Source organism: Camarhynchus parvulus, chromosome 11 (genome assembly GCF_901933205.1).
Source record: "Camarhynchus parvulus chromosome 11, STF_HiC, whole genome shotgun sequence".
Taxonomy (NCBI): domain Eukaryota; kingdom Metazoa; phylum Chordata; class Aves; order Passeriformes; family Thraupidae; genus Camarhynchus; species Camarhynchus parvulus.
In genome coordinates, this window is record NC_044581.1 from 15,216,595 (window position 1) to 15,241,083 (window position 24,489).

Genomic DNA, 24,489 nt, shown 5'->3' on the forward strand with positions numbered 1-24,489 from the left:
AAGCAAGGCATATGTTTAACTCTAAAACAACAGCACAGTTGTATACATGATTTTGAAGGCAAGTGAATGAAAGTAACACATGAATTCAGATATTTCTATTTTAGGGACCAAAGAGCAGTTTAGATCACTACCTGACAGTCTTCTGCATGGCTCCAGTTCTTCCTTCCCTTCTCCTGAAGGCATTTCCATCCCTGCTCCTTCCTCCACAGTTACCCTAGGGATTAAAGCAGTGCCCTGCCTGATGGCTTTTATCTGATGATTCCCTACCTCCAAGGCCATCTGGCTCTGCTCCTGGATTATCAGCTGACACGAGTTAGTCATCATGCACCTACGACACTAAAACCATTCTCTTTTACCCCAGTCATTTCTGAAGAGGTATCCTAGAAAACATGCTGAATAAAACAGGGTACTTATCATATAAGTACATACAAATGTATTTTATGCATTTCACTGCAGTGTGGCTTGGACACCAAAGGACAGTCACTTATAGAACACCAGGACATCTTCCAAGCTTCAGGTTTAGCTTGCAGAAGACTTTTCTTAAGCACACTGCTGACAAACTGAAAACTGGAGATAAGAAATATTTCTGTTTCACTGCACAGGCTGGTAGGACTGAAGCCCTAAAATCACCATGCATATAAGAGATGCAACGGCAAGCTACACTGAAACGAATAAAAAGGACAACTAACCTTAAAAATGTGGAATAAAAAGTCTCTCTTCTATCAGAAAGCTCCAAAAGGAAATGCATATCCTCCATCCCTCATGGACACAGCAGTCTCTAAAGCCAGTGAGAAATGCCCTGGATCCCTGGCAGAGAGCAGGACAAACCTGAGCACTGTCTGGCACAGAGCTGCAGTGTCACAGCCTGGAGCAGGCAGGGCATGGGCTGAGGGAAGCCTTGCACATTTACCCAGTTCACATTCAGCCAAGCACATGATATATATACATATATATGTATATATCCACATCTTTCCTCGATATATTTTTCTCAGTATACAGATACCATGTAACTTAGTGGTTCCTACTGAGATACTACATTCTACTTAACACAGTGACTTAAACAATGGCAAATGCTTGATTGTTATTTGACTGTTTATTTTAAACTCCCTTTGCACATTCTTCCACCATTTAAAGCAAAACAGTTTACTATCTGTGCCGGTGTTAATGTTTGAAATATTCTGTCCATTTTTCACTTCATATGAACAAAAAGGCAATGCAGCTTTACCATATTCAGTACCAAGGTATTTTAAGTTTCTAAACAGTTTTCCCTATACAACTGCAAAAGCAGCCTGCATATGGGGAAGGATGAGAAAGAGGCTAGGACAGAAAAACCCTTTCATAGAATCCAAACTCTTTTACCTGTGCAATAAATATTGTGAATGAGGAACAGCTATTCTGTCTTCCCTCAACACGATGCATGGAATAGAGACTGGGAAAAATAAAAGGGAAAAGATGCATCTCACCTTGATGAGCAGGAACTTTCATATATAATGTGCTAAAAAGTCTCTATCAGACTAAGAATAACCACCTATATTCCAACATGCAGCCATCTATCCATGTGTCTCTTAGCCAATATTTCCTTGATGTCAGCACTATATATGCCTCCATTAGGGAACCACTGCCACAGTTCCCCTATCAGTAAATAAAACAGTGATCAGCAGATGTGAAATACAGCAAATACTCGAAAAGGTATCAGAAGTGTTGATATGTGAAAAGGAGACAAATCTGCTTCCCAGCTAAAAAGGAAAGAGCCTTTTAGCCATAAACATGTCACCTCCCATGCCAGCATGGCTATCCCACATTTATTTAATCCACAGAATGTGCTAGAGAAAGCACTGCATTCCTGTACACAAGCACCCTCCATTTGCCCTGCACAGGCACAGGGCCCACTCACCTATGACAAAAAATGCCAGTAATATGTCAGCCTGAATTACTATTACATATAGAAGAAAAAGAGTTAGTCCTGCTAAAAAAAAAATACCTGCCAGCAACTCCAGACAACATCCTAACTTTACATAGAAGTGCTGGGCTATCAGCCAAGGGGGTGCTGACTTTGGTTGTGCAGTGCACAGATATTTCTCAAGTAATGCTAATATGCAGTACTCTGCTTTTAAAGAGATTTTTTTTTTTTAATTTGTCACACAAACTTCGGTGAACATGACGTTCTGAGGAATCACTAATATGAAATGTTACTTGAGGACACAGATCTCTCCAAGTCATCCAAGCTAGCTGCAGCCTGAGCTTCCTGCCCCCAGTGTTGGAAGAACAGCTCTATGCAGCAGATGTGTCATACCCAGCACTCAGATGGCACCCCGTTTCCTTCTGAGCTGTGTTCTCTCCTCCTCTAAGTAAATACTGGAATGATTACAAGTGAAACAGGGTGTGAGAGCAGAAAATGTGATACAGGCTACACACAATTAGCAGAGGAGCTGCTTGTGACACACTGACACGAAGAGCTGTGCAAAGAACACTCGGAGGCATCAGGCAGTGTGAAAGGGATGGCGTGTGCAGAGCGGTGTACAAGGTTTTCATCCTGCACTTTAAATTCCCAGTATTTCACAGCCTGCATCCTTGCAAATCTTGCTGATAATCAACATGAATATCTAGTTTTGATATTAAAAGTAAGTGGGTTTGTTCTTCTGGCAGCACAAACTTGAAGTTTCTTTGTTCATTTCTAGAAAACAGGGTAAAGGAAATATGAAATCAAAAATGGAAAAATACAGAGGGGCAGCGTGGCAGCCACATCTGCATCACTACTTACAAAATACTTTGTAAAAAAGAAACACTACTAATGAAATCATCATACCTGTGTTCTCCTGTGATCAGTGCGTCCAAAGACACCTTCAAAGCATGAACAAACACCAAAGTTGGGGTTTTTTGGACTACATGGGCATTTTGCCCAACAATCAATCATAAGACATTGCATTCTCACAAAAATGCTGTGCCACATTTCAGCCTCAGACCCAGCTTCTGGGCAGCAGCAGCACTGAGCCCTGCCCTGCTGGCAGCAGCACCAGCTGTGCCCAGCTGTTTTACACACCCTGGTCAGCACTGCACTGCCCAGAAGTGCATTCCTGTGTACCCTGGGCTGGGTGTGCTCAGGACACACAAACTTGGAGGAGTTGGAAACTGGGCTTTGCAGCAGCCTTCTCATCATTCCAGCTACAAATAACTGGAAAATTGCTGGAAGATCAGGGTTCAGAATGGGCTCACATGAGCCTGTTATTCCTCAGGCTGATTGGAAATGAGATAGGTGCTGCCTGGACACCTCTCCTGTACTGAAGAAAGGACAGGGCTGCATTCTCACCGAGCTTTGCCTGCCTTGCTGATGGCAGAGCTCGTGCACTCCAGCTCTGCTGCAAGGGACTGCCAAGGAGACAATGCCCTGGAAAGGTGGCCCAGGATGAAAAGGCTGGATGAAAGCCGTAGGACCCTCACTTGGACAGACTAACCACACACTCCAGTAACTGCCAGCAAAGATAGGGAAGCTGAAAGAGGCTTAGTGCAAGCATGCAGGAGATTTGTGACAGAAAGTTAGAACTCCATGTCAAGCCTTTCATGCAAACAATAAATATTACTTATGCTCATAATCAGACTTTTCTCCAGCATCGTCTTTGAATGTTGAACCTTTTTCAATTAATTAAAAACTATGCACTGCAGAGTGCATATTTTATCAGCCCTCAGCTGCTTAAGTGTCTAGAAAAGACCAGGCAGTTTTTCTTTTTTCCAGGCAACCCAGAGCAAGTACTTGCAAGGGTCATATCTTTTTAATTATCTTTTCTCTCTTTGATTAATTATTCCGTCTGACAATAGCGTGTTTCTAATGCTATTCACCTGCCTTTGATGATTGACAACTTTTCTGTCTGATTCAAAGCAAACAGCTGCTGCCATGATTGCCTAGCAACCAGGATGTGATGGATGAGCCCCAAAGATGGATGGCTGCAATAAATCATGTCTCCAGCTATAAAACTGAAAAAAGGGATAAGAATAAAAGCGAACAAAAAACAAAACAAGGTTTCTTCCCATGAGTGCACTCAGCTCCTCACCAATTACACCTGAAATGGACTTTGTGTCTATTAATAGCAAAGTTTTCTAATCAGTAAGAATGCAATGATGCCATTTGTATCAAGGTGTGTTTACAATTGTTACAGCAAATTGGCACTTGTACTTCAATTACCTACTGTGTTACACAAGTGCAGGAGTAACAGAGCAAAGTTTTACCTTATACCGTTGAAGGCTTTATAAAAAGTATTATGTTTTTTCAGAGTTTTTTCATGGTGTTGGACTTGAATGAAGGGTAGAAACTCGAATTCACCTTACTTTTGACAACTGAGTGTACCAAAAGTAAATGGAACTGAAAAACTCATTTCTATAAAACATATATAAGGTCACTGCTGGCTTTAAAAAAAAAAACATTTTAACCTAAATGTTTATTAAGTGTTGCTGCCATTCCTTTTTGCTAGGAGGGCATCCGGCAATCAAAGAAAAAGTTGATGTGACAAGCAGTGTTTCAAAAAGACCAGCTACCTGTGCAAATTCAAGGCTGACCCAACAAAGTAATTCTCGTCTCATTTTACCTACTGCTCCTGTAAATCATTTGAGTTTTGTAGGATGCACCAGGCAAGGAACAGTCAATAGTTTATCAGCTCAGAACAAGTTTAACCAGGCTGGGTATTGCACTTGCCTGAAGGGGCACAAACAGCCCAACACCCGAAGTTCTGGCACTGCCTATTGCTGAGGATGCTCCTTTGTTGGAGTGTCTACCTCCTGAAAGTCCTAGCCTGCACTTCCTAGGAAAGATCTAATTGCCTATAAAAAGCTGTTTCCTTAATTCTTCCAGCAGGTGGGGGTGTCCTGGTTCCAGCAAAAGTGCTTCAAAGAGGGAAGGGATTGCCCTCACTACTTACACAGTCAGGCCATCCACCCTCCAGGGGCACTCTGGACACTTGGGAGCAAACACCAAGGCTCCAAGATTCACAGTCCTGCATGAAGAGTGTGGGTGGAAAAGAAATATCTGAATGCTGAAATAATTATGTCCTAGAACCTTCTTTCCTTTGCCATTATTTGGGACCCAGAAAAAAAAATAAAAGGTGCATCCTGTTAGCAAAAGGAAGCTGGAGTGTATTAATCTGTTCACAAGCACATTTTTATACTGGAAGTGGTAATGCCTGGCAGTGTTACACTGGATCAGCCACAGTCCTGCTTGTATTTTAGTGTTACACACGGCAAGTCTCTGTGCTCATGCAAGAGGCTGCCTGCATCCTTGCACGGGCCACGGCTTTGTCTACATTCTGTACAATTATTGAAATGCTCCCACTAAAAACTTAACTCTGCCTTTGCCTGTCCCTCTCCCTGTTGTACAAACACACACACACATACACACACGGAAATCCAGCCCCTAAAACAATTGTAAGGCACTCCTGTAATGACCGGCGAGTATCTGGTAACAAACAATGAGAAAGCAAAGCCATCAATCACAACGTGCACGCCGAGGCCTCCATTCTGTCCCAGCTCATCCAACTCTCAAGTTACAGCTTTACACGGCAAGTCTAAATAATATTCAAAATGATAAATGGCACTATAAGCCTGATATCCATCATCAATCTTTTTTTAAGGAACATCCATCTTCAATAATGCACGTTTGAATCATGTGAAACCAAGAGCTCCCAGATTCATTTACACAACCCCCAGCAAGCTGGTGCTGCTTGAATGATACGTGTCAGCCAGTTTGTCCCAACTGCCAAACTCAAAAAAAAAAAAGAGAAAAAAAAAAAAGAGGAATGAAGAGAGACTGAGACAGAAAGAATACAGGAGTGGAAAACCTTCAGGGGGCTGAACAAGGCGACTTAGCAGAGGATATGAGAGCACATCACCTCCTCGGTGAGCGTGGCAGTGCCCCCAGCACAGCCGGGCGCTCCCGACCCCATTCCCCGTTCCCTGCCCCGCTCTGGCCGGAGCACACCCAGCACACCCAGCACACCCAGCAGCAGCACGGCTGGAGCGGGAGCTGCCCGGGCCCCCCCGGCTCTGCTCTGCCAGGGCCGGTGATAAATGACACATGTCATTCTGTCGGGAGGGAAGGGTGGGTCAGTGATGTATGGCTCTGCTGAAAAGGAAATCGACTGTTTGGCATGGTGCGGCTATTCTCCACCAGGATTTAGTTTCAGAACTCTAAAATGAAATCTCCGATGTTTCAAGTGCACGGTTAGGGCAGGCTGACGTGCGGCCGAGGCAGCTCGCTGCCTTTTTTTTTTCTTTCCCCCCCCCTTGATTTTTATTTTTTAACCTCTCTCTGCCCTTCGGATTTCAAAAAACTGCTCCACTGACTGGAAACTGCAAAAGAACACACATATATCAAAGTCTTCAATAGTTATGATCCATGATAAAATTTAAATAGGTTGAGGTTTCTATTTTTATTTATTATTGGGGGGAAAATGGCATGCAGGCTTGACACAAAAGCAAGATAAAAATTAGCATGTTTGAAGTAATCGTCCCACAGCTTGACATCTGCATAGTAAATTTTAAAGGAAAAAAATGTGTCAGGCAGGCATGAGCTGTTCCCTCCCTCCCCCCCTCTTTCATTAGCTCACTGGCAGGGTGGCACTTCTGAACCTCATTACTGCAGGAGGATTTATGAAGCTGAACCCAATGGCAAAGAAAAGGCATCTGTCAATAATTGTAGGGAGCTGCACTCACAGCTTTGAAATCTCATTAAGTATGCAGTTATCAGGCATAAAGATCAAAAACATTACTCAACTCCGACAGAATCTTATGGAGGAACATTAATTAGCAACAGGCCTACAGTACAAAAAAAAAAAAAAAAAAACCAGACTTCCTCTCACACCTGCCCAACCCACAAACCAAAAGAAACACTCCTCCTCCCTCCAGAAAAAAATAATTCCCAGCATCTGAGACTGATCAAGTACATGAAACAAGAGAGAGGAAAAAAAAAATCCAGTTGAGACAGTCTTGGCGGTGAAGAGAGAAAAGGAAGAAGCTGTCAAAGTTGAGAAGGATGTCAGCACTGGCCCTGATTACAAGGGCCTATACAGTTCCCAGGCCTTTTATCATCCCTGCCATCAAAAACAGACTCTGTGTCACAGATGGATGACTGATGGCTGCCAGTCTGGAGCAGCCTGGCCAAGCCTCCTGGAGGCCCCTGCTGCGATCTGGCCCTCCAGCAACAGGCTTGACCTAGCAGGGAAAGGGCTGCCGGCAGCGAGCCCAGTCCCAGAGACACTCAGAAACAGCACCCTGTTCTGTTCTTCCCCAGAACAATCCAGCGAGAGCTTGGTCAGGGTTTGTTTGTTCAGCTTACAGAAGTTAAATGTAATACTGCTGCTCGCCATGCAAAGCTGTGCATTATTTGAAAATAACACCAGCAAAAAAAAAAAAAAAATTGAAAAAAACTAAATAAAACCTCTTCATTGTCCACGCTAAATGTATTTTTCTAATCCTGTTTCTAGTTTGCATTTTCACCACAATTCGCACGCTCAATTGCTTAGAAAATACATGAGAGCGAAATATAAATTTGGGGGGAAACATACAAATTCATAGGCGAAGCTGGACCATAAAACCAAGTGACCTTTGCAGCATTAAGTATTGTGTGCAACTAATTAAAAACTATGGCCATATTAACATTTTTTGTTACAGAATCAAGGATATCAGCTACACAGCTTAACCCATTGCACATATTTTTTTCATTTCCTCCCTATCAAAAACTGTGTTTGCAAACAATAACTCAAAGCTACTTGTTTAAAACAAAAAAAGAAAAGAAAAAGAAAAAAGCAGGAGGAGGGAAATCACCTTCTGTAGTCTTTTTCCCACTTGGGACCATGCCTGAAAAACTCCCTCTCTAGTTACACGCTACCTTTTATACATTTTATATTTCCCATAATTTTGCGCTACAAAGAAGCTTTCCACTGTACAGTTCCATTCCTGTGTTATTTCCTATGTCCTGGGTTTTGATATAATGTACATATTTGTCTCTCATTTCATGAAATATACAGTGATATTTATGTCTCACTTGTAGCCACACTGAAGATTGGCTTCTTAATGAACTACATCTTTAATACTGCACAGAGTCAGGGATATTCGCACACACATACAAGACAACCTGCCTGTCAAAATCTTTTCAATATCTGAAATTAACTCGTTTACTAAAGTAATGTACTTAAAAAAAAAAATCTTAGCTCTGACAAAATACGGAAGCGGAGGTTCCGCTCTGAACAAGATTTTTTAAAGAATTTTACAAAAAGTGTTACAATAAGGTGTTTATATTTTTCCGTATGCTTACCATATTACTTTTATTATGTGTAGCATCAAAGTGATTATAGCAATTACATCTAACAGAATTAATTATAGAACATCCCATCATTTCAAAATACGTAATGCATTAGAGGTAAGCCAAAGAAAGAAAACATCTTGACTGTGGTTACTATTGTTGGAGTATTTTTTTCTTTAAGCATGAAGGCAAAACCAAAGTAGGAAGAAATATACAGAAACGGTGGGGAAACAGTGAAATGTTAACTACAAAATCTGAATATCGAGGCAGGTACGTTTTTTACTAGCAATAGTAACCTGTGCAAAGCTGCGCTAGCACAAATATCCATGTAAAATCCGTTAAGAGTTTTTAATCACAAAATATGGAAACTAGCCAATTCACCTAACCAATGTGTTAGTACATAAAGACAAGAGTGTATGAGTGAAAGAGTTACAAGCCTTTACGTATGCAAAATAAATTCACTCAAAGCTTCATTAATATTAATTTAAATTCAGAACCCATTTACATTAAATTGTTCATTAAAAATTGCCTATTTTATGCGACATGCATTCCGTAAAGAACACATAAGAAACCGAAACAGAGGGCTCAATTTAATGATGGAAATATCAAAAGTAAATGAATTTGGATCATTCCAAACGAATTACAAAGCAGCCCTCCGCTCTGTGCCAGTGCGCCAAGTTTGGCGGGAGTTTGGCGGAAGGGCAGGGAAACCTCCTGGCTTCCCCCTCGCCAAGGCTTGGCCGCCGCCCTTCCCACCTCCCCAGCACCACAGAGCCTTGCTAAAACGGGAATTATTTATGGACGGGACCTAAAAGCCAGCCCTGTGACAATGGTGGCTGAGTGTGAGCACACCGGGCCGCCTCAGAACTTGTTTGAATTGCCAGCGCTGCCGGGCGGAGCCGCGCCAAGGGATGGCAGCTGGAGGTGAGGCGGGCTGCCCATGGAGCCTCCTCACTGGCAAACTCCCACACCAACAAGCACAGTCAACTTACGTGATTCCCAACAGCTGCTCTGAATGAAGAAAAGAGAGTCATAATTAATAACATGTGTCCTGACAGAGTTAATTAATAATTTATAATTAAGTCTAAAATACGAACTTAGATTTTTCTTGAAGAGTTGTCCCTTTACAGCCCAAAGAGGCCAGGTAATGGCATTGGCAAAGAGCTTTCAGATATTTTATGATCCTCTGGTAACTCTTTCCCTACTCTCCCTCCACCCTCAGGGGAAAAAAAAACCCTTTGAACATTTTCTGAGAAATATCTTAAAGTTGATGCCTGCAATGAGAAGTGTTTAAATTCTGCAGATTGGCTCTCTGCTGAGATGACCAAAATATCTTTCAGGCGCAAAATCAGGCAAATGCAGTAGGATGAATCTCACAGTCTCTGAAATTAAGCCCTACTTATTTCAACTCTTTCAGTTCTTTTTATGAAAATGGCAACAAACAATTTCAAGCTCTGACAATGCTCTATACTGCATTATTGTACTTAAGAAAACTACAATACAATGTCTCGTGGACTATGCTTTAAATCCTTTGAGCCAATTTTCATGCTTTTTTTTTTTTGTTATGTTGAAATCAAGAAAAATCAATTGCACAAATTTTTTTCAATCCTTCTGCTTTAGGTTATGACATATACATGCACAAAAAAGCAACGCATCCATTGTTTAGTGGGATTTTTAAAATTAATTTAATGTCTAACTGCAAATGCTGGAAACTAGAATTAATCTGTCTGGATAAAAAAAGGCTTACAGACATTTAAATGCATGTATCGGGACACTTTATCAACCTAACATAAAATTGTCATCTTATCTTATTATATGACTATTTTATGCATGTGTCAAAGAATTTGAAAATGAATGCCTGTCTATTCACTCTAATTACAACTGCATATTATCTGTCTGGATGTACCAGTCCATATCATTGTTACCAAATACAATATATTGTATTCACCTTTCATTTTTAACTTAAGGCTGATAAACCACAATTTGGGCGTAACTAAATTTTAAAAAAATTACCAAACACACAGAGAAGAAGAAAAAAAAATCGGACTAAAACACCTGAGGTAGATTGTTTAGTAAATGATGCTGAAGTATTTCACAGATAAGATAACACGCGACTGCTCAGCAACTATGTTATTTTTGGTGTTGTATCATAACCATACACACACATACACTCCTACTTGACAATGCAACACTTCAGGCATCTCAATACCTGATCCACTAGCAGCACCTTGAAAACAGGGCTGTGTTAAAATCTGACAATCTGTATTTGGATTCTCTAGGAAGCAGTCACGACATTGGATTAAAATATGGATTACTACACCGTAAAGCCAGCAGTGCCAAGGTTTGCTCAGAGAGATAACACGTAGGTTACTTTACGTCCTGGCAGATGATTTCTTTTCATTCACTCAGTACCACCATATGTTTCTGCATAAGCGTGCACGTAGCACGTTTAAAAATGTACCCCACACTTCACCCTGAAGGTGATCTTTTCTATACAGTTTCCACTAATCCTGGAAGCAGGGCTGACAAAAAGGACCCACTCTAATCCTGCTAACTCACCCTAGCTTCACTGCATTTCCCATAACCCTGCAGCAGTCACAATTCATTCTAATCACTTTACAAAACAATCTTTAGTAAAAAGAGGAAAAATGCAGACTTGTAAGCCAATTTAAGAAATAACTGCTGATACATCAGTTATTGACTATTTCACTCCTGCTCATGATAGTGCTCAAGGCAAAACCGAGAACAAAATGACAACATCAACCGCACGCAATAAACTGTGGCCCAGGAGAGCACTGAAGCCCTAATTGACAGCTGTCAAGCTAATGGGAGAAATGGCAGCTGATTCTGGAAAATTCTGTTTTCCAGGCAGATATTCAGGGGAATCTATCAAGCCTTTTTATATTTATGCCCCTTTTTCTTTTTTTTTTTCCTTTTTTTTTTTTTGCATTGTTCCTTCACACTTTGCCGGGAAAAAAAAAAGAGGACAGCCATAACTAATCATTTTGTCAGCTTGCTGCTAGGAAGAATCTCTGCCCAACAGAGAAATATGTGGCAGGTTTGGAGGCAAATAACATACCAAGGGCTGACACTGCAAGTACCTTTATAGGTAGCCTACTTTATCGCTACATTTACTTTTGGGGTATGTATGTAGTTGCAAGCAATTGCCATAAATTAAAGCGAGCGTTCGAGTTGCCGGAGTCAGAGCTGCCTGGAAATCTGGCGGCACAACCTGTGTGCCATCTTGCATCTGTTTGCTGTGCTGCACCCCCAGCCCCACGCTGGAGGGGCCGAGGGCTGGCACCAGCACTCGAGTCCCTGGGAAGTGGAAGTGCTCCGCACCTCTGAAGCATCAATTTCGTGAATTTCACTGCTCACACTGACCAGGTGCAGCTTTTGAATGAAAGCGCAGAAGTTGGGGAGAGCCTCAAGCATGCAGCAATCTCGAGGATTTAAAACATATGCAAAAAAAAAAAACAAACAATCATAGGCCCAGGTTTGTTTGGCGGTTTTTTTTTTTTCCCAGAGCCTTGAAAACTCGGTGCAGTTGTCTGCTACTGTTTTATTAAATATATAAATAAATAAATAAGTAAACTAAATGTGATTCCAGCAAACCACTAGTTCCCAATATTGCAGCAAGGTATGTACACAAAATATGTATTAAGTCATTTCTGTCAGTAGGAAGTACATTTTCTTGATCTTTTAAATAGGTTTCTAAAAAAGCTGCAAGTGAAAGCTATAATTTAAGGATAGATAATTACTGTTTGCATGAACAAGACTGGCCTCTATTAATACAATATCTTAGGCTCTCCAGACAGTAGCCTCTAACTGGTAAATATACCTTCTTCCTCCTGACTTACATGACAGAAGCCTTTGGAGCAGCAATTCTATCTTCTTGCTTTAACAGGTGAGGAATAAAATTGCAATCCCTGACTCTCCTTCCCAAATTTACCTATGATATTCAGCTGAGTCTCAAAGCAAACAAAGTGAAATTATCATTTTTACAGATTCTTGATTCTCAGAGACAGCTTTAGTCTTCCACAGTGTGGTGTTAACACTTGGGCTAGACATAAAGAATTTGTGCACCTGTCTGTTATGTCTGCGAGCTCTGTGCTGCTGAGAGTTCTTTGTTGTTGTTATTCTACTCCAGACCATTAAAAGGGTCCTAATTCCTATGACATGATTATCCAGGTACCAAAGCCCATTTGTCACCTGCAGCAGAAAATTGAGTTAATGCACAACTAAAGGCAACCAGGACTGTGTAATATCAACTTGATTACATCAAACTAGCTGCAAACCTAATTCTGCTGGATGACACTGCGTGGAGCTTGTCATCTCCAATCATTAAAGCTGTCAGGAATCCATCAGGTTTACAGCTAATTAGGTGAACACTAATGAAGCTGGCAAAACAACTTTTCTTTTTTTATGGCTGAGCGGACCTTTCAGTTTAGAGAAAAAAAATTCTCGAGTATTCTCAAGGTTGCTGGGGACTGGATTTCCTGAGTTACCAATCAGCAGACATCTTTAATTCTCCCCCCACCACCACCTTTTTTTCTCTCTCAGTACCAAGCAATCAATTTGTCATCACTCTCAGTATGCCACAAAAGCAGTCATGAACCTTATAACTCGCAGCTCTCAAGCCAAAAAGGGGGGGGAAAAGAAAAGTAAGTTTCTTCTGTCTTAAAATAAAACACCTCATACAGCTCACTTATTTATCTTCATGCACTTATCAACAGCATGAATGTTCTTGTTTTTTCACTCTTGTCAAATAAGTAGCCCTTCAGTCATTCTACATCCCCCATATCCATTAGGCAGAGGCATTTTGATAAAGTAAAGCCAAAGCTAGTGTATGGGAAAGAATGAAAGCACTCACTCTGCCAACTTCTGATTGACCATTAAGCTATTGATGAATGTGCCTGTCAGGAGAGAGACAATTAAATCAAATATGAAACAAAGTCGTTTTGACGGGTCATTTTGATAGAGCAAAACCATTCTTCCATCTCCTATTAGTCCTGCAGTCAAGTTTTTGTAATGAATATTTCTTAACTAACCTGTTATTTCTTAGCTGTTTTTTAAGGTGTTAAAAAAAAGCCTTTGCTTTTACTGCTATTAGAAAAAGTAACATTTCCAATGTGACCGATAAAAGCAGCATCTCAGTGGGAAGCAATTATACACAATACTAAATGTTTAATGTGGCTATCAAAAAGCTAAAAGTTTAAAGAGATTACACTTCTGCTAAATATGAAAGATAGATCGTGTATCATGGATGATTCACTTGAGAAAGGAGGGAGAGACAGAGAGTGGTGGAGGGAGAGAAGGATACCTCAGAATGTGTGTGTTTAGTGCAGAAACATTATCTTCCAGTCTGTGGAGAGAGTACCCAGTTTACAGCAGAGTTGAAAATGGAAAAGCACATGGAAAACCTGGATTTTGCAGAACTAAATTCACATTACAAAACAGAATTTCTGAAGTATCAGGAAAAGTTCGCCTCTGTCATTTTTCTAGAAAACTGTTATTTGATGGCACGGGCCAGAAAAGCAAAATATTATCACGAAGTATTTGGCTACGATATTGTTTGCTAGATGCTATCACCACTGTACTGAGAAACTTTCCAAACTTTCTAGCTGTTTGTATGCGGGTAAGACCGCTGGGAAGTCTATTTCCCTATTTCAAAAGCACTGCCAGAACCCATGTGGCTGTCCAAGAGGAGAAGAAAGGAAACATGCACGTTGTTATTTACAATTTGCGTTACTCCCCGAGCCCCTTGATGTTTACTAAACCCAAACCACCCCACTCGGAGAAGCTGTCAGGGAAGCAAGGGCTCCAGCAAGCCCCTAGCACGGGCTGCAGGGCTACCTGCTCCAGCAAGCCCCTAGCCCAGGCTGCAGGATGCACTACCTGCTCCACGCTGTCCCTAGCCCAGGCTGCAGGACTGACTACCTGCTCCACGTTGTGTCTAGCCTGACTCCCTGCCCCAAGCTGTCCCTAGGCCAGGCTGCAGGATGGACTCTCTGCTCCACGCTGTCCCTAGCCCAGGCTGCAGGATGGACTCTCTGCTCCACGCTGTGCCTAGCCGGACTCCCTGCCCCAAGCTGTCCCTAGGCCAGGCTGCAGGACGCACTACCTGCCCCACTCTGTCCCAAGCCCTGGCACAGCCACGCCGCCCGGGATGCCCTGGGGAGCTTCCCCAACTCCAGCCCGGCCCCCCGAGGCTGTTCCCCGGCAGAGCTGTCCGTGCCCCAGGCCCTGGCGGCCCTGGCGGCCCAGGCGGTCCCGGCAGCCCTGGCAGGCCGGGCCCGGCGGTGGCTCCGCTCCCAGGCCCGGGCCCGGCGGTGGCTCCGCTCGCCAGGACCCCTCAAGTTGCGCTCCCAGAGTTGACAGGCCACGTGTGACGTCACCGAGTCTGGCGTTACCATGGCAAGTGATTTATTGATGTTTATCGGGAATGAATAGATCAAAGGCTGCCAGATGACAGGCGATCAATCAGACATCAAATCAAGGATGGCAACAGGCCAAGGAAACCTTTTCCAGCCCACATATCCCCAACTAAGGATTACTGTAAAATTATGTGGGGCTTTTCTTCTACTGTTTTCTTTTCAATTTGGCTTTTCCAAAAAAATACTGCTTAAGTTTAACGGGAGTTGACATTTCTGGCAAAAGGAAAACAAGCCAAACAAACAAAAAACCTCACCAGCACAAAGCCTCGACAAGTAATTCCAAAAAGGAAAAAAGAAACCAGTGGAAATTGTAAAGGCACTATCAGAAACATTCACCAGTCACTTGACAATACACAGACCCTTTTTCTTTTTTTTTTTTTTCCTCCTTTGGTTTACTTTGCAGCTTCTCCTCTGGACTCATAAATAAGAAATCAATAGGATTAACAGAAGAGGCTACCAAAGAAAGTGACCAACTAGGACGGTCTGTCTGTCCGGCAGAGACATCTCCAGTGCGGTACAAGGGCAGAATAGAAAAAGGTAGAAGTTGGGCAAAGGAACCAGTTCTGGGCTTAGATCTTCAACTAACACTGCAGAGCCTCCACATCACTTTGTCCCTGCCACTTCATTCACAGCGTGCCATATTTTTATCCATGCCCTCTCTCTTTTTTTATAGGAAAGAAAAACTAAATAAAAAGAGTATTTTCCCTGGCTTTCACAAACCATTTGCCTGTGAGGGAAGGGGATGTAGAAGAATGAAGACTACGAGGGAGAGAAGCAAAGTAGGTGCCAAAGTACGGGATGGAAATAACCAAAATTCGCCTCCTGCTTCCCCCAGCCCCGGAGTGACACCGACCGTACAGCCCGAGCAGCGTGTGCCCGCACACACCCGCTGCCCCTCGCACAGGGCTACCCCAGAACCGAGCCGGGCGAAGGCAGAGTTCGGAATAAATCAAAGTGGGCACCAAAAGTGGGGAACGGGCTTTCATGCGCCCCCCACCCCGAAGAAAAAATAAAAAATAAAATCCCCCCAAAACCCGCAGCCCGGCGCTGCGCCTCCAGCCCGGGAGTTGCTCGGCAGAGCCCTCGGCAGCGGCGGGCAGCGGGGCAGCGGCGGGCGCGGAGCGGCGGCGGAGCCCGCCGGGAGCCGGTTATGAAAGAGACGGAGGGAAGCGAGAGGAGAAGCCAGCGGCCGCGGAGGGAAGGGAAGGCAAGGCAGGGAGGGAAGGGAAGCGGCTCTCGTACCTGCTGCGCGCCGGGGCGCTTGCTGCTTCCTCCTCGGCATGCTGGGCTCCTGCGGGCGCCGGCGGGGGGGGGCAGCCGGGGCGCGGGGGTGGGAAGAGTTGCCTCAGCACCAGAGATCCGGTGAGCTGCTCCAGCCTCGGCGCGAGGGCTGGGTCGGGGATATATTTTTTGTTGCTGTGCATACACGATGCCGAGTAGGAGGAGGAGGCGGCGGCGGCGGAGGAGGAGGAGGCGGCACAGAGGAGAGGACAGCCCTGCTGCTGCTGCTGCTGCTGCTGGCAGAAGAGGGGGGAAGTTTGACAAATCGCCCCGGAGGAAGGAGGAGGGGAAGCCCCCCGAAGAGGTGTGCGGGCGGGAGGGCTGGGGAGAGCCCGCAGTCCCCCCCACCCCGCCCTGCGCCCCCGGTGCCTGGCCGGGCTGGGAGATCACGGCATAAAGACAGGGGATCTCTTGGCCGGAGCCGGCGGAGCCTCAGCCTGCGCTCTCCACTCCCGGCTCGGCGCTGGAGCGGCGGCGGCGGCGGCGGCAACAGGCGAAGCTTGAAGGGAAACGAGATGATCGCGGTGTCACTCAAACTGCTCCGCCGAGGGGGAGCGGGGCACCGCCGCCGCCCGCCCCGGGCCGCGCCTTCACTCAGCGCGCATCGTCCGCCGGACCGGGCACGGGCAGGGCTCTGCCCCGCCGGCCGGGGCGACCCCCTCGCCGCGCCCCCTCCGCCACCCAACTTCGCCCGCCGCCGGTCTCCCGTGCCGCCCGCGGCGGCGGCGGAGGGCTGGCCGGGCAGGGACGGGCAGGGCAGCCCGCCGGGCTCCCCGCCGCAGCCCTTCCCTTTCCGCCCCCGCGCGCACCCGTTCCCCGCCGGAGCCCCCGCAGCCATCGCCTCCCGCCACGCCGGGGCACGGGACCCCCACTCCCCGCCGCCCCCGGCGAGGAGGGCCCGGCCCGCCGCTCCATCCCGGCCGCCCCGCGCGGTGACAGCGGCGGCGGCGGCCCCGGCTCCCCGCCGCGCCCCGCAGCGCTGCCCGCCCCGGCCGCACTCACCGGCGCGCCGCCCGCCCGCCGGCACATCCAGCCCGCCGGCTCCCACCTGGCTGGCGCCGCGGTCGCCGCGCTCTCCGCTCCGCGCCTGCGGGCGGGCGGTGTCGGGGCCGCCCCGGCCGGCGGCCGCTATCGGCGGCGCCCCCGCCAGCGGAGCCGCTGCTCCCGCCCCGCGGGCCAGAGCGGCGGGGAGCGGGCAAGCGCCCGCGCCCCACGCACCCGGCTCTTCGGGATGGAGCACTTTTGCCTCGTTTTCCCTGTTTGGGGTGTTGATTTTTTTTTCTTTCTCTCAGTTTTGGTTTTTTTTAATTTTTTTTTCGGTCCAAGTTCACTGCCGAGCCGCCGCGCTCAGTTCGGCGAGCGCCGGCGGATCGATGTGCTGCGGGTTTGATTGCGCATCCCTGGGCGGCGGGGCCGCGCGGCGCGGGGAGGGCCGGGGCGGCGGGGGGCGCGCGGGGCCCGGGCCGCTCCCGCCCCCGCTCCGCCCGCGCCGGGACCCCGCCAGCAGCAGGGACGGGCACACGGCAACAGCAACAGCCAAAAAAAAAAAAAAAAAAGAAAAGGAAAGAAAGAAAGGGGGAAAAAAAAGTAGCTTTTTTTTTTTTTAAAGTTCACGGGGAGGAATTAAAAAAAAAAAAGGCTGAGCTCACTTTTACGGTAAGATCAAAAAAAATTTCCACTCGCCCCCATTCTTCGAGATTTGGGATAATTCCAAATACCTGACTAAGTGCAGATGTTGTTGCGTCTTCACATCCTATAAAGCCGCTGTGCCGCTCTCGGGCTCTCGCTTCCCTTTCAAGTTGCAGGAAATTCAAACACTTTACATGACGGGTGGAGAAGGTTTGGGATTTTTTTTTTTTGGATTATTATTGTTATGAGTTGATTTTTTTTAAGCTGATCTTTAGGATGAAAAAAAAATCGCAGTCGCCTAAAGTCCCCGGGAAATTGCTACTGTTGGGGGAAAACGAAACATTTCTTGAAAACAAGAAAATGGTGAGTTGTCAATTGCCGCTTCTGCTGCCAAACTCGCTCAGTTCCATCTCATTGATACTCGCTGGTTGCTCCTCACAGTTACAGTATCTGCTCACAGAAGGAGCGATCAGATCTGCTTAAGAGACGACACCGAGACGTTCCCCCCCCGTCCCCAAAAAGCCCTGTGTGTGTGTGTGTGTGTGTGTGTGTGTGTGTGTGTGTGGGTGTGCGAGAGTGGGTGAGCCGTGCGGCAGGACGGGGCCGGGCGGCGGGCAGCCCCGGCGGGGCGGGCGGGCGGGCTCGCCGCCGCGGCGGTGCGTGCCGCTAGATCCGCCCTAACATCTGTCCGTCTCACCATTGGCGCATCCATCAGTGTCACCCCGGCTGCACATTGCAACGACAACACATCAGACACTACACAGACCGGGATTCGGTACAAATAACCAACATACTAAACAACTTAACCGGGGAGGAGGGGACAAGCCGCAGCATAAGTATTTACAAACGTTAGACAGCCTCGGGAAGCAGGGCTCGGCTGCGGTTAATCGCTCCTTCATTCTCTCTCCCTCCTCCCCCTTTAAGTAGGAAATAGAAAACCTAAATAATTCACGCCCCCCACCCCCCCGAAGGATGCTGCGGGCCGGGGGCAGGGACAGGGGTAGGGACCAGGGCGCTCAGCCCTGCTGCGCTCCGGGCTCGGCGGGGCGATGGCTGCGGCAGGACCGCACCGAGCGCGGAGCCGGCGAGAGGCCAGCCCGGGCGGAGGTGCCGGCCCGCGCTGCGCAACATGGAGGATTCCTCCGAGCTCTGCAGCGAGAGAGACTGAAACAAACTTTGGGATGCTCGGCCGGGAGCTTCGGCAGCCGAGAGCCCCGGGAGCCCTGGGCGCCTGTGCTCCTGCTCGCTGCACGGAGTGCGGGGAAGGTCACTCTGCCACCAGGCGCTGGTAGAGCGCCTGAAAACTACAGCAAAATTAAAATGACACGGCGCGTGTAGTCACTGCAGTCCTGTAAAGGCTGTTCTGAAATGTGCGAGAGCCCTCTCCAAAGCCAGGGAAATCCCGATCCTCCTCAGCTGCTGGCTGCGGGGCATCGCGAGGAGCGAGCTGCAGCGACCAATCCCGAATTTTGGGGCGGTTGCAAGTTGCAAGAACTTTGTTCCTTCCACTTTCCTGTCTCTAAATCTGCTCATCTTTCGCTGCCTTTGTGTCACCCTGAGCCCGCCCGAGGGATGGATGTGAGCCCCTGCCCGCTGCCGGGCTTGGCCCGGGGGGGTGCGAGCCCCTCGGCCCGGCGCGGCTCCGCGGGTGCGCAGCCTCCTCCCGCGGGTGCGCTGGGCTGCACGCGTGCGTGGATTTGTGCGTGCGGTGGCATTTGTGTTTGAACAGGCTCCCAGACAGAGCTCTGCCTCCCGCAGAGCACAGCCTGCGAGGAGGATGCTGGCAGGTGGCACCTCGGCAGCTGAACGGTGTCAGCAGCACAAACAAACACGCGAGACCGTGCCCGGCCCCGCTGCGTGGGGAGCTCGGTGCGAGCAGCAGCGCTTACCTGGCTCTGCAAAGCGCGGCCCACACGCGGTGAGGGGCTCCTTCCAGTGCGCCGAACTGGGACTGGGAGGGAACGAAATAAGTGAAACTTTCCGTAAACAGTCATTGGAGGAGCTTTCTCAGTTCACTTAGGAATAATAATTCTCGTGTGTGAGAGAGAGAGGAAGGCAGCAGATATTCGTGCACACAGACATGTGCGTTGCACTTCCACAGTCACAACTCTCGCTGCCAAAACGCTCAGGAAGTTGTGGAATAATTTGGTTGTTAACTATGTACATTTTTTTAAGGAAGGAAAAAATAATCTATTGAGCTTTCTACCAGACGATTTACAGAGGGAAGTACAGACGCCTTCATGTGCGTCGGCTTCTTTGGGGGTCACAGTCTATTCCAGAGAGCCAGAACGCGTAATTTTATGAAGTGTAGCATTTCCAAACACAGCGCATCAAATCGATGGCTCTACAGACTCCATCCACATAGACTCAGCACACGAGGCTCAGCCCTAAGCTCGCTCTTCCCGGCAGTTTTAAAACAAGGCACCAATTATTTATAAGCCACATAATTAGATAACCATCACTCCTGAGCTTTCCCCCAGCTAAGAATGTTTTATCTTTCCCAACCGGGCACTGCTTGCTGCCCTTCTTTGGTGTATATTTTCACTGCTCATACCATTCCTCTCCACCAAAACTCCACCAATTGCCTGAGACATCTCTTTCGTCCCCCGGCCCGAGTGGAGACAGCGGCCGAGCCGATAAAGGACCCCTGGAATTAACTGCTGATTATGGGAACGGCCAGGGAGGATCAGTGAGGAAGTTTAGTAAACTTGGAACAGCTGCCTCTTAGAAGCCGGCGTGTTTTAGCCCAGCTTTAACCTTGTTCTCTCCCGAGCAGCGTGTTGATGTTTCGCCACTTGCTCACTGCAAACAAGGCGGGGAGCGGCGTGCGCCGAGGTGCCCGTGTGGCTGCTCTCCCTGGCTGTTCGCACCGGCTCGCTGCTCTCCGGGGGTCAGTCCCGGCCACCGAGCGGCCCCGGCCTCTCTCCTCTCTCCCCAGCGCCGGCCCAGCTCTGCCCGCGCCTCCCTTTCGAGCGGGGCAGAGGAGCCGACGGGGACCTGCAGCTCCTCGCCAGCCGAGTGTCCCCGGAGCGGCGGCAAGGGCCGGGCAGCAGCGAGCCGGGGCCTCCGGAGCCGCCGGTGCAGGGCAGCGCTGCCCGCGGCCCGGCTGCGGCTCTCGGGGCGGCGGCGAGGGGGGCGAGCCCCGGCGGGGCTGGTGGGGGCTCACCGGGCCCGGGCAGCCCCACGGAGGCGCCGGGCGGCCCCGGAGGAGGCGGCGGCCCTTGGCCGGTACCGGCGGCACCGCTGCCTCTGTGCCCGGGCACTGCCTTCCCTCCTGCCCCGCGCCCATCGAAATGCGGGAAGTACTTCGGTTTCTCCCGGCGAAGAACAAAGAAGCAGCAGCTTTCATGAAGGCTGGACCAGATGAATACGGATCTGACAAGTTTGTTTAAAAACCTCACTGCCCACGCCCGAAAACGATACTGCGCTTCTGTAAAATACAAAGTGTTGTCAATAACCATTATAGCAGCGATAATGATCTGTGAAGAGAACAAAGACATTTTGTAATATCTACATTACTTTATTAGAGCAAAATTATTTTAAAATGCCTGTGAATTCCCAAACCTCCTGAATACAAATGAATAAAAGTTTTTCTTCGGGCTAAAATCTTTGCTTGAATGTAAATTGTTTGGGTAAGTGAATTTGCACAGCAGCAAAGTTTGTTTGTCTTAGTCCAGTAGCTTTACTTTAACGAACCAGATGTTTTGTCTGTAAATTGTCCAGAGGACTTTCACAGTTCTGACATGTAATAAGCCCCAGAAAATCAGAACTGGAATAGCTGCGTCCCTGCGATTAGGACCACGCATTTCGGGAAGAGCACGGGAAAAATAGGAAAGTGTAAGCACGTTCAGTGTCCTCATATTTGGAACCCTCATTTTAAACTGTAAGTAATCTTGTCCGAATCGATTCGCTTCTGCCTGGAGTTGACAGCAATTCGCCACCCAACCCTAGATATCAGAAATGCATCTCCCCAAGAAAATCCCCGGGCACAGCGGGGAGCGGTGGGGGCGGTAGATTTCGGCCGGGGAAGCCGCGCTGAGGGAGCGAGCGGGCCGGTCCCGGGTCCGCCCCGGAGCGGCCCCCCGCAGCCGGCGGTGCCCGGCGGGCGGTGCCGGTGCCCGGCCCGCGGCGGGCGCTCCCTCCGTGCCCCGGCAGCGCCGGCTCCTCTCCCGCGGGCCCCGCGGCGGTCGGAGCGCACCGCCCGCCCCCGCCGCCGCCAGGGCAAACAAGTTCCCGGTTCCACCCGGGCACCGAGAGCGGCGGCCCGGCCGCGGCTCTGCGGGGCGATGCCGCCGCCGCTGCTGCCCGGAGAGCCGGGCCCTCTGCCTTCCCTCGCGGACGGAGAAGGGCCGAGGCCGCCGAGCTGTCCCGGCTCCCGCTCGCCCCTGCCGGATCTTCCCCGGGCTCGGCCCGGGCAGCGGCCGCCCCGCGCTCGCCGCGCTCCCAGGGGCTGCGCCCTTTGGAGATGATGCCGATTTAAAATAAGAGCTATCGGCGCGATTCAGTCCCGCTCAGCCATCACTTTTTTCCCTCCCTCGAAAGAACACAGGGTCCCTGAAGAAACAACCGGCCACTGCTTTGAAAGAAATAAGCGATACCATTTCAGAGATACTGTAGCGTAATGCATTCACTGGGGCAGTAGGAAAACCTTTTGAGAAAAATAGTTACAGATCCTGGAACTCCACCGCATGTGACAACAAAGGCTGTTGTGTCAGTAGAAGGTCTTCAGCTAATTTTACCTACACAAAGTTTTACTGGCTGCAGGCTTTGGGAACGCCTTTGTGGAGCCTGGCACCGATCCTCAGGGCTGGCTAATTTGAAAGGCATTTGGAGGATCCCGGAGAAGTGGAAGGGATTCCCCGCTTATTTCTCGCATCACCTGAAAGTTCCCAACGCACAGAGGACACGGGTACTCCTCAGCTGACCGCCTGTGACTCAGCGCAATGAAGATTTTGTTGTGCACAGATACTCTTCAAAAAAAAAAATACTAGAAGGGGGAAGTGGATAAAACTTAAGTTCGAGCAAAACCCTTCTTTCTGGCTGGGTTTTCTTTTTTTTTCCCCAGAAACTTTCTTCCCTGGCGGTTTTTTTAGTGTTAGCACCCAGCGCTTGAACACAGAAGTTTATCTGTACGAAGCTTCCCACCTGCCAGCAGCTCACCTTGACCCGGCGGCGGGAAGGGAAGCGCTGCAGCCGCCCCGCCCGTCCCCAGAGTGCGGGCGGAGCTCGGTACCCCCGGGGGACGCGCACCGGGCCGGGCACAGCGAGTGGCGGAGCTCGGTACCCCGGGGGCTGTGCACCGGGCCGCCTCCTCCTCCCCGCTCTGACCCCGTGCGGGCCGCCAGGACACACAGACAGCCCCAGCGGGGCCGTGAATCCCGAAGCCCCGCGTCCCGCACTGAATTGCCCCGCACGGACAGCGCGGGGATGCGGGCAGAGTGCGGGACCCGGCATGCCCCACCCGCCGCCGAGAAAAACTCCTGGACATGACTGCGGTCCGCTGTGCGGGGGCAGGCCCCGGCTGCCCCGCCGCTGTCCCGCAGCCCGGGGCGGTCGCGAGCCCTTGTCCCCTCCCCGGTGGCCCTTGGCGAGCGGCAGCCGCGGGGCCGCAGCCGCAGCGCTCCGCTCCCCAGCCGGGCACTGGGCTCTGCACCGCCCGGGTCAGGTGAAATGTGGAAACTAAGAAAATCTGACACCACCATTGATTCCCTCTCTTTGTTCTCCTCTGTACACAATGGAGAGAAAGGAATGTGACTTTAAAATTGCAATTAACCAGCTTTCTGTCACTGGGTATTTATTCCTATCAAATTTTTCTTCTTCGAAAAAACACTTCTAATTGTAAAAGAAAACAGACGATTTAAAATACCTTGTATCCTTCTGCAATCAGAGTTGCTTAAATTATGACTGGATGTGCCTAAACAGTCATCTCATTTTCCCACTGATTTTGGTCAGGTCCAGAAAGAATGGCATTTTTTTTCTAATGTTTTAAAAGTATTAACTTCCTTTCAAACATTCTTTAACCTTTAATGTTTTGTAACTTGATGAAAAGGTCACTTTGTTCAGAGTGGATGCATCTGCTCCATAATTGTTCTAATATCAGGCAGAGCTCCATCCTAACACTACATTCTTTTACGTGGATTTTTTTCCCTTAATATACTATTGTTAAGGTTACCATGAGTAATTGTTCCAAAGGCAAAGAGCTCCAGACCAAAGGATGCTCACACTTTATTTAATTTCACCAGCTTCAGATGTTTAGAGCGGTATTCAGCAGATGACATTAGCTGAGCTCTGAGAAGAATAACCTGAACTGTTTCACCTCTTCCCACTTGTGGGAGCCTGAGGGAGAACAGGAACAGAATAAATATCTGGATTTATAGACTGAGCTGCATGACAAAATAGCACAAAATACTGATTAATACTACTTTGGACCAGCAGCAAGTTTGATCCAAGCATCTCAAAGTATTTTACAAAGGGCTGTGACAGAAAGCTGAGACATGGTGGGGGAAGACCTAAGAGCAGAGTGGAGATCCAGAGACCACTGGACATCAGCACCTCAAGACTCAGCCTCCAAAAGTGATAGGGTGGTAAAGACATTGCTCATCTAATTACACTTTAGACTCCTTGCTGGGAAGGAAACAGAAGCTTTTCAGCATGTGTATATCAATATTTATTATTAGGAGCAATTATATTTTGACTCTATAGATTTAGCCAGTTTTGGTATAGAGAACCTCTGCTTATTCCTGTGTAAAAGATTAGGAGATGAACATGTTCATTGCCACCCACAGGCTGAGAATGCCCAGCTGAGGGGCAGCTCGTGGCCCCAGCTCTGCGGCCAAACCTCACTCCTCATTCTCAGCA

The 24,489-nt window shown here is 48.4% G+C and overlaps 1 protein-coding gene across 2 annotated transcripts in view; it reads right to left on the minus strand.

Moving 5' to 3' along the window:
* TSHZ3 (teashirt zinc finger homeobox 3) overlaps positions 1-18,124 on the minus strand; it is a 66,601-nt gene extending 48,477 nt beyond the window's left edge. Inside the window, exons 1-2 of one of the 2 annotated variants that reach the window (XM_030955866.1) lie at positions 17,721-18,124; positions 15,964-16,501 (exon numbers count right to left, since the gene is read on the minus strand). In XM_030955866.1, coding sequence (XP_030811726.1) covers positions 15,964-16,003 — 40 coding nt within the window. In that variant the 5' untranslated portion in view covers positions 16,004-16,501; positions 17,721-18,124. Of the gene's footprint in view, positions 1-15,963; positions 16,502-17,004; positions 17,049-17,720 lie in introns of those variants that run through there. The other variant, XM_030955865.1, reaches the window with a different exon arrangement.
* Between the last annotated feature and the right edge of the window lie 6,365 nt (positions 18,125-24,489).